This window comes from Drosophila suzukii, chromosome 2L, assembly GCF_043229965.1.
Source record: "Drosophila suzukii chromosome 2L, CBGP_Dsuzu_IsoJpt1.0, whole genome shotgun sequence".
Lineage (NCBI taxonomy): Eukaryota > Metazoa > Arthropoda > Insecta > Diptera > Drosophilidae > Drosophila > Drosophila suzukii.
This window is the reverse complement of record NC_092080.1, coordinates 10,441,293-10,456,045: the sequence shown is the minus strand read 5'-3', so window position 1 is coordinate 10,456,045 and position 14,753 is coordinate 10,441,293. Positions and strand designations below refer to the sequence as shown.

Genomic DNA, 14,753 nt, shown 5'->3' with positions numbered 1-14,753 from the left:
TTAAAATCCAATTTATATATAGACAAAGCGTCAAAAAAGGCGTTTATCTTTTTGCTAAATGAATTAAAACTTGAGCGAGGAGTTAAATGTGATTGTGGCTTTTATTTTTAAATAAGCAGCTTCTCAAAAGAAAAACCTCATACCAGTCTATGTGAATTTCTTCATCATTTAATGGCAATAAAAAATGCTAATATCTTAAAGACGTAAAATAATTAAAAGAAACACAAAACGTAAGAATGTGTTGCCGTTTTATTAGATAAATTTTGAGATTAATCTAAATTACATGCACGACATATGGAAAGGATTTTATACATTTTACAAAAGCCAGTAATGTCTACTGTTACAAAAAAATATAAAGAAATGTATACTCATGGCTTAGAGGATTGTCAAGTACTTTTATCTCAGCTGCTTTTTCTCGCCTTTCTTTTGAACTCGAACAATTGCACCTGGCTCAATCTATTGTCTTTTCTTTTATAATAGCCTTTGGGATCCAAACTTAAAGCAAGCAGCCTTAATGAATCTTCATTTGCTAAATGCAGACTCAGTAAAAAGCTGATCAATCCCGAAATAAATTGATCTCTTAACTCTTTTATGACATACGAGCAGTTTTGACAGGTCAAACGAAAGGTCAGCATGCGATCCCTAAATGAAGTGGAAACCAAACTATGTGCTTTATGCAATTGAATATTTAGCACATACTCTTTCAAAGATTTACATGATTTCAAGAACTTTTGCAGATTATCATCTAGTTTGAGTATAAAATTATAAAGTCGCTCTAGATACTGATTCGATTTCCTAAGTCTTTTCGTTTGCAGGCACCCCCGTTTGATAGACCTCAGATATATTCTATTTGCCTCTAGTATATCTTCGAGAGTGTTAGCCTGGTTGCAGGCTAATAAAAGCCTTGCGAAGGCCGGCTCTAATAAATCCTTGAAGAAATAACGCCTTAGAACATTCATTAGTTCCAGACAGTTCTTGATCAGCTTGGCAAAACATTTGTGTGTTTCTTCCAGGCCCTCGAAATATTCGAAGTCGAAGCGATTAAGAATTTGCTCCTGTTGATGAAGTATCCTTTCCAAGAGCACGTAGTCTACATAATGGAATCTCCAGATGGCCATAGAGATTGGTTCATATGCCTCAGCATCCTCGCCGAGTAGAGCAGTCCAGTATTTCGGAAACTTCCAGCGCAGGACAAGACATGACCAACACCTTGATCCTTCGGTGAAGCCCTTATCTATATAGATATCCGAGATGGGCTTGCGTAACATATTATCTTTTATTTCGTTGAAAAGCTGGATATTGAAGGAACTCTCCGGTTTTTCGAGAAACTCCTCGAAATGATTTATAAAATCTCTGATGAACTCCACATCCGCTAACATTATGTACTTGTAGAGCTGAGAAAAGAGATACTTTGGATTGTACTTTATTTCCCGAAGACATCTTAGGACCTTGCCGGAAATTTCCGAGTGCAGATTGCTAAGAAAATTGCAGAGTGGTTCCTGATCGGCATATTTATAGAAGTGATTGAATTTGTCTAGCAACATTTCACGTACTTCTTTGCTTTTCAGACAAGATTCCACCTCCATACCCAAATAATTTTGTGAGTATGCCATGGTTTTGCCCACGCCAATCAGAGTTTCACTAAGCTGAGGTCCAAATAGCCCAGAAAAATTATCTGTAATTCGATAGCGTTTCTGCCAAAACTCACTATGATCCGATGTTATACAGCGTTCGATGGGAAACTCATCGCAATCAAAAGAATTAAGGTGACCGCTAAGAAGCCATTGTTGAAGCCTGAATATCATTGGTTGGCTTGCCACTTTTAGCCACATTAGCAATAAACTTCTTTGATATCCGCATCTTCGGCGCGATTGCTCATACAGTGAAACTATAATGGACTTTTCATTCTGAATGTTTTGCATAACAGCCAGAAGCCACTGAAATTCCACCTGATGCTCTCGAGTGTTTCGGTACAAACTAAGTAGACTGCAGGGATCCTTTTTTTGTCTCTTATAGAACAGTTTAAAATCTAAGAGGTAACTTTGCAGACATTTTCGGAGAGCAGCAGCAGTTTCCCCCCGTTGGCCAAGTATATCCAGGTGGTTCCCCAACTCTCGATAGAAGTACCCCAGGTGGCCAATTACGAGCAGCAAATAGGACTCACTGAGGCTATCCTGATGATGGGGCGAACGCAGTTGCAGCCTGCCAGTTACAGATGATACCTTCAAATGCGGCGATCCGTAACCCATCATTCCGTGGAGAGCATCGGTGAATCGAGACTTTGCGGATATATCCTCATCACCCGTATCCCTAAGTTGCCATCGCAAGGATTCGTAAGTGTCTCTCTCCTCACGTGACAGAAACTGCCTTAAATTGAATTTGCCCAGCAAAGCCACCCAATCGGAGTAGCTTATTTTTCTGGGAACTACCTTCCTGGTTTTTTTAAGTATCTCTATTATCCGGGATTCAATCGAAGCTACATCTATGTCAAGGGCAGGGCAACACTTCTCACCCGTAATCTCAAAAAATTGATCCAATTGCTCATAGAAATCCGGAGCATTTGGATCATCAGAGGAACACTTATATGCCGAGTTCGATTTAAAGATTTTGATTATGACACGAGGTGCAGCAATAATATGCCGTTGATGCTGCCATTTAGATAACATTTTGTTCCAATTTTGAAACTCAATTGTTTTAGAACATACATTCAAATCACCTGAACCATTGTTGCTAGCCATTTCACTGAATCTTCTTTTTTGTATACTTAAGCCATCAGCAATGTATTTATCCAACGTCTTTGAGTAGTTTACCTTAATATCGCATTTCTTACATAAATCAATGATGGAATTACCCTCTCCAGAGTTAAAACTAAATACCGAATTTGGCGACATGTTCTGAAAATCTTCATAGGAGCGATTTCTAGGTAAAACTTCAGAAGTACTTCTTAAGGTCGATTCCGATAAAGATGTATGTACGTCCCTTCTTAGGCTTTGCCCAACGTCACTTCTTAGGCTTTGCCCAACGTCACTTTCCTCAGATATATCAAAGGAGATATTACTTTCCTCGGTTAAATTTCTACAGGCTTTATTTATTTCCAGACTTTTCGACTCGTTTTTATAATTTTCTTCGGTTTGATTTCTTTGCAAAAGACTAGAGACACTTTTTAAAGTCAATTCTGAAAGGGATTTATCCACTTCCTTTAAAACGTTAAGCTTGACGTCACTCACGGTTTTTTTAATTTTACTTAATATTGGTGAAAGCATTTCCTGATTTTCATGTTCATCGAAAAATCCATTTTCTTGCTTAAAATTTAGATCCAAGTATTCCTCAGAGATGTCAATGCATATAGTATTCGATGACGATTTTATATCCTTTAAATCTAAATTTAGGTTTTTACTGTTTCTTTTATTAATATCGCTCTCTTCACATGGGTAACTTTTTCTTGAAAGTTCGGTCAAAGACGTATCTACTTCGTTGGGCTGTTTAATGTCGGTTTGTGAAGTATTTGTCAATATTGGAGAAAGCGTATACTTATGGTCCTCTTCAGCGATAAAAGCATTTCTTTCTTCCGGTGGTAAGATAGAGCTCAAGTCATTTCTTTCCAAATAGCATTCGTCAGAGATATCAATGTGTAAATTATGTAAAGGATATACTAAATTATCTTGATTACTAGTACAGGCTACAGTGTCACAATTTGTAAATAAAAACTCGGACAAAGACTTATCTATTTTAGTAGATTGATTTGGTTGGATTGAAAGCTTTTTTTGACCCTCCTCATCAGCGGACAATTCGTTTGATTTCTCAGTTGATTTGGTTGATGGTAAATTACCTTCAATATAATTTTCTTCCAAACAGCATTCGTCAGATGTATCATATTCTAAAAAATTCGAAGAAGATTTTGAATCTTGCGGATTGTTAATACAGGTTTCAGTGCAACAAGTTTTATGTGAAAACTCGGTCAAAGACTTATCTATTTTTATAATATAACTGGATTTTAGTGAAGGCATTTCTTGACCATCCTCATCAGTGGAAAATTCATAAAATTTTTCCACTGATTTTTCTGGCGTTAAATTACTACCAATATCATTTTTTACAAAATAGCGTTCGTCAGAGAAGTCAATGCTCAAATTATCTGAAGGAGGCTTTAAAACTTCCGAATTATTATTATTACAGACTTCAGTGGAACAATTTTCATCTAAAAACGCGCTCAAAGGCTCATCTATTTTAGTAACTTGACTTGATTTTGGTGGTAGCATTTCTTGATCGTCCTCTTCAGCGAAAAATGTATGGGATTTTTCCGCTGGTTCAAAATCATCATCCACTACCGAATAACATTCCTCTCGGATATCATTGCATAAGCTACACGAAGTGGCTTTTGTATCTTCAGTTTCATAACAATTGCATTCAACTGTTTTTGGGCAATCTCCTATTACCACGTCATCACGTTTTCTTTTCGTATTGGTAGGACATTCAGCAGTATGGTAATTTTCAGAAATCTCGAGACAACTATTTAACTTTTTTGTTGGACTCATTATAGGTAAAAGCAATTTCCCATCTTCCTCTTTCTTTTGATGTTCCTTAATTAGTTTTGGGGATATTTTTCTATGAAATTTTAAACGAAGCCCGTCAGTAAATTTAGAATTTCTCCCAAACTTTTTTGACGCATTTCCTGCTTTTTCCAAAGACGGTTTCCTCGATAGAACGCCAGATATTCCATTTTGCAACGTTAATTCCAGAGACCTATCAACTTCCTTTAAAACGTTTAGCTTTATATCACTTACAGTTTGCTTCAGTTGACCTAAAATTCCGTCCGAAAAACCCACTTGGTCCGATCTTAAGTCATTATTGGGCGACTTGACATTTTCATAGATATCTTCACATAAATCGATTTTCGAGTCAATTTTATCTTCTATTTCAGTAATAGAATCAAGTTTATTCTTATAATCTTCATAAAAATGTTTCATCTTATCTAGGCTACCATGAACTTTATGATCACCTTTAGTAGTACCTTCCTCCAAATGAAAATCAGAAGTATCATAAGAAAGCGGCAGAGATCTTTTGATAGTCCTTTTTAAAGGAATATGAGAACTTAATGGACTCCATTTAGAGGTATCGGGCTTGTCGCGGCTTGAGATAATTCTTGCTGCAGACTTGTCGTCAAGCATTTCAATATAATCATCACTACAGACACTAAAAGTTTCGTTCTTAAAATCATTTGGTGGGTCAGCTTCCTCATTGATCGACGTACAAATATCTTTACTCTCCATTTCATCTGAGGTGACATTTTTATCCAAACAGTTCGTAGAAAAAGTATCGTTTCCAGAAACATTCAGATCTTGTACATCCTTCACTTTCTTACCATCCAAAATAACTTCCTTATTAAAATCATCCTTCTTAGGAATACATGTTTTGATTTCCAAAGGACTTGGAGAAACAGCTTCTTTAATGATCAACATACAAATCTTTTTAGTCTTCATGCTATCTGAGCTTACATCTTCATCCAGACAAATCGTAGAAACAGAATCGTTCTTAGGAACATTCAGAGATACAGCCTCTTTAACTTCCTTACTATCTGAGACAACTACTTTGTCAAAGAGATGCTTACATTCCTTTGCTTTTTCCGAAATTGAATCATTCAAAATGGAAGACAGTGAATCATTTCTTCTTCTTTGACTATTGAAATCATCTAATCCTTTTTCATGAAGCGGTTCTGTTGACTGCGCCATTTTGGTAACAGCTACAACAACATCTATATCATTACCAATAACAGGGGAATCTTTTAAATAGTTATTCTGAGGATGGCTTCCCAAATCACTAATGGATATTTTATTAAAATTTTCTATAGGAGAATTGATAGAATTTTTAAAATCAAAATTTGATTGATCCTTTATAAATACAGATTTATCGGAAGCATTGTAATCTGGTTCACTTAGATTACTTAAATCAAGCATAGGAATTTCCTCAGAACCTATCAAGGTATAATTTTGCAAACATTTACTAGAATCTATTTCTTTGGCGACTAAATCTTCCGGTCTGGGAATTATTACAGATTTATCGGAAGCATTGTAATCTGGTTCACTTAGATTACTTAAATCAAGCATAGGAATTTCCTCAGAACCTATCAAGGTATAATTTTGCAAACATTTACTAGAATCTATTTCTTTGGCGACTAAATCTTCCGGTCTGGGAATTATTGTTCGATTAGTAATCTGAAGGACTTCGCTCTGAATTCTGAAGCCTTTTGAAAAGCACGTAGTCGTAACCATGCAATCCTCAATCAATTGATAACCTTCTATTCGGCTTGACTCTAATTTTCTTTTTTCTATGATTTTCACAGACTTGACTTCTTTTACTAGATTAGAGATTTCTCTATTTAATACATCTGAGGCTTCATTTTGGGATGTCTTCGATCCCAGACAGATATTAATAAGGGAATCAGAGGGTATTCTGTCGACATCTGAAGTTTCATTAAGGCGACGCAATCTGTTTTGAACCTGAGCATGCAAACGATCTATGAGTTCCAATCGATAGGCATATGACTTTTTTCGGTCTCCTAGTTTTGGGTGGACGGAGTCAAAGAGTTCATAGCAGAGATTTAAGTACTCGCATCTTAATGGTTCCTGTTCTATGTCAACCAGTTCCTTATAAAGACGAATAAAGAGATCGCTGCGAGTCTCGTGAAGAGTCTTCTCCTCAGAATCCGCTCCATCTTGCAATTCTTCGAATTTCATCCGAAAATCATTGAGCAGGACCAGCTCAAATGAGTCGTTCAAAGTCGAACTATTTTCAGTTATAAATTTCACCGATTCGTCCACATTGTGATTGAAGTTACCAAGGCTAACGCTCAATTCCCAGATTCCCATATACAGATCATAGCCCTCAAGATCGCTGTCATCGGAGGAAAGTTTATCAAGCAATTCAGTTCTTTTCGCTTTTATTGGAATTTGCGAAGAGTGTGCTTTGTCCATTTTTTAATATATGATATCACTTAAACTGGAATGAAACGGCAAGCGTTATAACATAATTCATTTTAGTTAAGATCTCTTACCTTTAAAGCAATACAAAGACTTTGCATATTTTATTTTTTACAAAATTTATGATAACATTCCAAAATTTGTTCAATTTCTGACTAACAAGGTTTTCAGTGCTACATATGTACGTGTAATCAAATGGATGGGTTTCTAGTTTTTCACCTTTTTTATCCTCCATTCCCACAGCACCATTCACAATAATTAACCCATAAATCTGTCACAAGATTGTCGACAAGTACAAAAACTAAACCAAGCCATTCAGCAGAAATTGCGATGCCTGCACACCTTTTTGCAGCCACAACCTTTTGCAACTCCCAGCCAACTTTTCATTCATTACATAGCTCTCAACGCGCCGCGAATCTCGAACTTACAGTGGGTGGATGTGGATGCGGATGGTTGGGGGTGCTGGAGATGTATGACGCCACTTTTAACCTCAGACCGTAAAAAGTTTTTCGGCTGCAGCAAAGGGAAACTATGCAAAGATAAGTGAAAAAGATTATATATGCATTGTACTAAAATTTACCGCCAACATGAGTGAAGCAGTTGAGCCCCCGAATTCTCTTGCACAAAATGGCACGAAATTTACGTGCAGGCACGTCAAACGTAACCGGAAACGGAAAGAGCCATTTAAAATAGAGAGGCAGCACAAAAAAAAATTTGTTCGCCTAAAAGAACTCCTTTCGTTTTTTGGCAACAGGCCGCTTTCTCATCCTGGCCGGAATTTCAAATGACAAAAGGCAACAGGCTTTCGGGTCAAGCGAAGAACATTTATTTTGCATATACGTGTGAAGAAAATTGGTTGCGGAAACCAGAGAGCGGCTGACTTTATAAAGTGATTTCCTTGAATATTGCAGAAACTGTTGCTTTGAAATCTGAAACGAATGTGAAAATAAACTGGGCTTGGAAAATTCTAATAGAATTTTTTCCCTGTGGTGTAAAAATAGTATAGAAATTTCTTCTTATTATTATAACGAATTCCGTAAGTTGTATGCGTTTTTCTTTTATTTGGAAATTTTATTTTAAGTTTATATTGGGTAATCTTAATTTTCCTTAAATTACTTTGAGCAAATTTTGGTTTAATTCAGTAAATTGTTCAACTTTTGTTATGGGATTAAATGTTTTTGGTAAATATGTATCACTAGATCCATGACTGCATCATTGACCTAGTAATTTCACGCAATTGAACGCTACTCGATTTCATCCCTTGGCCACTTTTTATACTCCGGATTGGCTCTTCGTAACTATACGCCAACCGACAAATTCAATGGACAGTGCACAATAGAGTCGGCTGCCTAACAAACCCAACTTGTCCGATTGTGAACTATAACCAGGGACTCACTTATGTTGTAGTTACCGATTCATGTGCATGTTGAACAAACGACTTCACTGAACAATGCAAATAATTGTCAAACTAAGCTGGGCACAAAGAAGTCAGAGTTATATAGACGAAGCTACAAAAAAGTAAAGCCAACCCCTTGCAATGAAGGGAAGCATATGATTTTTATAGCTCTGCCAGCAGGCATTGTGCAAAGTTGTTGGAAATCAAGCGCGAATACACTGAGAAAAAAATATAGGTAAGTATTCAAAATCTATAAAGAGCTCATAATAACAGCTATTTATAATTTTTTAAGTGGACATTTACCATGTATCACCATTATTTCGTATTAATTATTTATTTTTCTAAATAACCATAGTATTTTTTGAGTCATATCACTGACAATTTTTTCTTAGTGCTATTTATAAGACGTTTAATTTATGTTTTAAACGGGAAATCTAATATTGACTGACTAATTACTTATTTCCAGTTCAACCTCAAATTTAAGACACCAAAAAAGTTATTATTAAGATGGGGCAATGCTTCTTAGATACTAAAAAGTATTTATAATTATTTTTAAGAATTCGTCACACATGATTTAGTAAGTAATATAAAATATATATTTAATTTTCAGTGTAAAAATCGTAATGGTGAATGGAGTGGAGTATGAGAAGAATGCTCTGGTGATTGTCTCTGAAAATCAGAGAATCCGAAATGGCGGAGGTAAAGTCGGGGAAAAGCTATTGAAACGTGCTAAGCGGCGCTTTAATCGCGCACAAACACGGATTCGGAATGGGAAATGTGCAGGACAAATCGACAAGTGCCACAAGTCGAATCCAGACAGAGGATCCTGCGACAGGAAAAAAGGTGCACATTGTTAGCCCTTCGTCCCCTGTCATTGGCTTTTCACATTTCAATGAGCCCGAGATTCCAGCAAGGAGTCACTGCCTCCATTTCGACGAACAATGAAAGTCAATAAATTTGATTTGACATTTCCTTAAGAGACGCCCCACAGTTTTTTTTCGCTGATTTGGCACTTTTTCCCCCGGCTTGTTTGTCGCCGAGCTGCAATTGTAATTTTATTATTATGCCTGACAAAATGTCACACATTCTTGTTTTTTAATGATCGGGGCGTTGTCTGCCAGCCATGTTTTTATCAATTGGTACAGCAGGATGAGTGTCTCGTTCTTCTGGTAGCGTTTCGGTGGAAAATCCTTTAAATGGGATGTAAGTTGGTACTTAAAGGTGCCTAAAGCTTGGAGAATAAATTTAGTTGGAATTTTTAATGTGTAAAATTATTATATAATTATAAATTAATTATAAATGTGTTCAAAAGTATGCAACAACAAAACGTTCTTTGAAATTCATCAGTCATACCCCATAATTCAAAATATATTATTGCATACTTTTAGACACCTTTGTACAAAATGCAAAGCCCAGAGAGACCATGTTAATGAGGTATACATAAAATAATTGTCAATATATACATGCAATTAGGCCCTATTATTATTTTAACCTGAAATGCATCAGTTATACTTCCTATTACAAAATATATTGTTGCATACTCTTAGACACCTTTATGCTAAATACATAGCCCACAGAAAGCCTGTTAATAAGGTGTTCATAAAATAATTGTCAATGTATAAATTCAATTAGGCCCTATTATTATTTTAAATTAATTAAAAATATGTATTGGTAAATCAAACCACACCCTACAATGTGCGTAAATATATTGCCTTACTCACCATACCCCCTGTAGACTTATACTCCTCAGACGCCAACTAATATAGAACAGAACACCACAGAAAATTAATCATTGATTTCTGGATTCGGCCGGTGTGCGAATCGAAATTTATGCATTGCAGCAAGTTTGCCAATAATTGGGCCTGGAAACTGCAATTGCTGCAATTGGTAACCAGGAAATTAATTTACAGCCACTAGCAAGCTTGGATTGCCAAACATCTCCGGATATCTGCGACGACTTACCCACCTGTATTTACCGAGCTCATTTTGAGGGCGCTTAAAGAATCAAAAGACCGGCTTAGAATCCTAATTCTAATTAAAATCATACAACTTGCGGCAATTAGGGGAGCAGAAAGACAAGGGTATCAGCAATTACGTGCCACACTTTAAGCGTCATTTTATGGCAGACATTGAGAGCCAGGTCATATCCCATGTTTATGGCATAAGCTGCTGCTTAAATGGAACGCATCCTCATCCACATCCACATCCTCATGGTGCCTAATCCTTTCTGGAGATTCCAACATTTGCCGGGCACATACAAAATTTAAAACGTTCTCCGTCTGTCGCTTGTAATTACATTGTAATTGCAACTGGATGTCATCTTTCGTATTCTGTCCTTGCTGCTGCAGGTTGCAATGAAATTTAATGCTTATTACATTTTGGTATTTAATGTGAAGGAACTACTTAGTTTGGCATATGTACTAAGAGAAGCGACTTGCCATTCCACTAGAAAAAACAATTTAAAACTGCTTCAAAAAACAATTTAAAACTGCTTCAAGTACTACTTTTTCAACAACTTATTATAAATAAAATAAAGACATTTATTCACTTACAAGTTAAAAGCAAATACCCTAAGGGTATTTGAGCATTGTCGTTTTACATTGACAAACTGCTTTTGATGTTTAGCTTATTTTGAATTATAATAGCACCAGCATTTGGGATTAGGCTTATTAGTAGACCTAAGGACATTATGCTTCAATACAATGTAATCATTAAGCCTTACGGCAAATTGCATAAAATTAAATTGCAATTTACTCAAGAGCCTTGCAACTCGAATGTAGAATATTGCACACAAACAACATGGTAAGTTTGTTTTGTTTTGTTTTGTGGCCAACTGAGTTATTATGACGTTGTTTGGCATTCAAGTGCGGGCAAAATATGTGAAAATTGTGTGCTCATTTGTGGTTAATTGAATGCATATATTACAGTTCAAATATACGGGATTTTGTGATCAAATGTCGATTTAATTGGCTTAGCAATAGCTAAGGGTCTGGCTTAGAGTTCGTCAATCTACAAATCCACAGCAACATGTATGGGAAAAGTCTGTAAATGCTTAAAATGTGAAAATACTGTGTGCTGTTCTATGCGCCACCCACTTTAGATTAAAATTCCCTGTGCGACGGCAACTCTTTCATTTCTTTGGCCACGCAGCAAATTAAAAAATTGTGCAACAATTGAAAGCACTCAAAAAGCAGGGAATATCAGCAGAAAAAAGCTGAGAAATTGTCAAGAAAATGCAGCGATGTTCATGCCACTTACAGAACACCGGACTAGAGTAGCCAAGACAACGACCGAAGTGCGACAAGAAATTAGAAAAGGAAACCAAAGGAAACTTGTCATCGAGGGATGTGACTTAAAGATACTCAGTAACACAAAATATATTTAAAAATTGTTTGTTTAGATTCGTAATTATGTGTCTTACTAGTATTGGTGAACACTTATTGATTTGAAAAACTATTACTATTGATAAAGACATTTGTTATAAAAAAAAACATTTCTTTGGTCACGCGAATTCTTCAGGTTCTGAAACTGCTTGTTGATACTCTGTTATACAAGAATGTTAGAAATATTCTGGACTCATTATACCCGTTACTCGTAGAGTAAAAGGGTATACTAGATTCGTCGGAAAGTATGTAACAGGCAGAAGGAAGCGTTTCCGACCCCATAAAGTATATATATTCTTGATCAGGATCACTAGCCGAGTCGATCTAGCCATGTCCGTCTGTCCGTCTGTCCGTCTGTCCGTATGAACGCTGAGATCTCGGAAACTATGAGAGTTACAATACTGGGATTAGGCACGCAGATTCCTGAGATTCCTGCGCAGCGCAAGTTTGTTTCAGTAGAGTGCCACGCCCACTCTAACGCCCACAAACCGCCCAAAACTGTGGCTCCTACAGTTTTGATGCTAGAATAAAAATTTTAATTGAAATGTATTGTTCTCATCAATACCTATCGATTGACCCAAAAAAATGTTTGCCCCGCCCACTCTAACGCCCATAAACCGCCCACAAACTTCAAAAAATCGTAAGTATGAACGCAGATATCTCGGAAACTATCAAAGATAGAGAATTGGGATTTCAGATTTAGATTCCGTAGCCTTGTACGCAGCGCAAGTTTATTACGCGAATATGCCACGCCCACCCTAACGCCCACAAATCGCGAAAAACTGTGGCGCCCACAGTTTTGATGCTAGACATACAAATTTAACTGAAATGTATTGTTCTCATCAATACCTATCGATTGACTTAAAAAAAAGTTTGCCACGCCCATTTAAACGCCCACAAACCGCGAAAACCTGTGACGCCCACAATTTGCATGCTAGATAAAAAATTTTAACTGAAATGTATTGGTGTCGTCAATACCTATCGATTGATCCAAAAATAAATTTGCCACGCCCACTCTAACGCCCATAACGCTTAAATCTGTCTACCGCCGGTAGGTGGCGCATTTTAATTTCGCTTTGCTGCTTGCATATCTCCATTTCCCTTTGAGTAACGGGTATCTGATAGTCGAGGTACTCGACTATAGCGTTCTTCCTTGTTTTATAATTATGTTTATAGTATTTGATAACAGATATTTTTTGAAAAATTATAATTGCTTGGCTCTCTCGAATACTTCAGTTTCAGAAGTTGCTGGTTGATACTCAGTAGTACAAGTATGTTCAAAATATCAAGGTTTATTTATATATTTTTGTTTATAGTGTTTGTAAATAGTTATTGCTGTATAACACTATTACTATTGAAAAAGACATTTTTTATAAAAAACGATTTCTCGCGAATTCTTCAGCTTTTGAAGCAGCTTGTTGCTTATATAGCGTTTCAATCCAAAATATTTAAAACTTAACCTTTTTTACCTATAGCTTCTGTATTATTTTATATTAAGGATGTGAGTATTTTAATATTCTTTTAGCTTAATAAAAAATGGTTAAAAACACAACATTTACAGGCCTTACAGCATTCTCTTTAAATCCCGTATTAAGGGGTATTGAAAATGGAAAAATTGGAATAGAAAGCCAGCGAGCAAATGCCAAGGAACACAATGAGATGAGCAAGCTGTCTTGGCTGGATGCAAGGACCGGGCTCCGAGGACCTCCAAGGTGCCAGGGGGTGTGGGCCAAGTCGGGGAGGACCTCCAGTCGGATCGGTGTCGGTGGCACGTGCAACACTTGCCACAGTAATTGATAGCACGCTAGAGTGATTCGTAGTGCAACTCAAGGCAGCTTTTGCCTTTTTGCACCGCTGCACGACAAATTTATTTGTTATATGTATTTCCATTGTTGTTTGTGCGAGATTAGAGCCTGGAGTATCCATTTAAAGATGTCTTTAAAAAGAATATAGCCTTTTGAGTCATTATGTTTTGTTAGTAGAATATTCCAACTATTAACACACTCTAAGGATATATATTGTTAGCTTATCACATTGCCTGACCATGTCTGAGGCAGTTTATGATGATGATGACGAGACACTGATTACGATCAGCTCCATTGTTGTGTGCACAATCAAGTGCGCATGAATAATTCCCCTCCGCAAGCAAATCCGTTATGAATTACACACACTTACGCCAACATTCCACAGTCAGCATCCTAGTACTTTGGCTTTTGGTATACTTTTTCTTTCCTTTTTTTTATGACTGCATGCTGGCTGAGTTAGAGGAAAGCTGGATGTGATTTACCGTCAACATCTTGGCACTGGAAATCATCAGAAGACTAGTAAGACTAAAAAAATTGTACTTTGTTGAAAAAATGATTTCGTAAGCCATCGAACCTTTTCGACATGGTATCTGTATAACTTACTAAAAACTTTAATATATTCAAAACCTCAAACAATGTAAAAGTATTATAAAAGTATTAAAAATCTGAAGAATTCGCGGAAGTGAAAAAAATGTATATATTTCAAAGGTTATTTGGTTTTTATGTGAAAATGTCTTTATTCTGATATATATTTTATTTTTCTTTATAACAAAATTTTCGATCATATTTTTAGAAATCTCAGTGTACATAAAAATCCATTGTCTTTGCGTTCAGAGTGCACAAATCTATTTTAATATTTTCTTATTTGCCACTGACATTTAGGAAAAAATCACATATATTGCAGCCCACAGCCTTTTTGTCTCCGATTGTGGAAGGGGATTTGAGCTGCGGGTGGAAAAGCCGACTACCTTAGGAGTTCCTTGGTGGAATTTACCCAGGGAGTACGACGTCACTAAAAAGATTTTTTTCTCTACTATTATTCCCACGTACTTAAATTTTTTTCTTTTTTCGTCCTGTCAGAACCTCTATATTCACACACACACAATCGTAGGGATATAACAACGACGATGACGTCGACCGAGAGATATGCAGAGATATAAAGCAATTTTCTACGTAAATACTTTGTAATGGATTT

At 36.4% G+C, this 14,753-nt stretch overlaps 1 protein-coding gene across 1 annotated transcript; it reads right to left on the bottom strand.

Annotated features, from left to right (window-relative positions):
• Positions 1-237: 237 nt before the first annotated feature.
• On the bottom strand, positions 238-7,166 carry t-Grip91 (testis-specific gamma-tubulin ring protein 91). Its single transcript, XM_017090491.3, has 2 exons — positions 7,049-7,166; positions 238-6,993 (listed from the first exon to the last, which is right to left on the bottom strand). Exon 2 carries the CDS (start codon positions 6,966-6,968, stop codon positions 402-404), a length of 6,567 nt encoding a protein of 2,188 aa, XP_016945980.3. The 5' UTR covers positions 6,969-6,993; positions 7,049-7,166; the 3' UTR covers positions 238-401.
• Between the last annotated feature and the right edge of the window lie 7,587 nt (positions 7,167-14,753).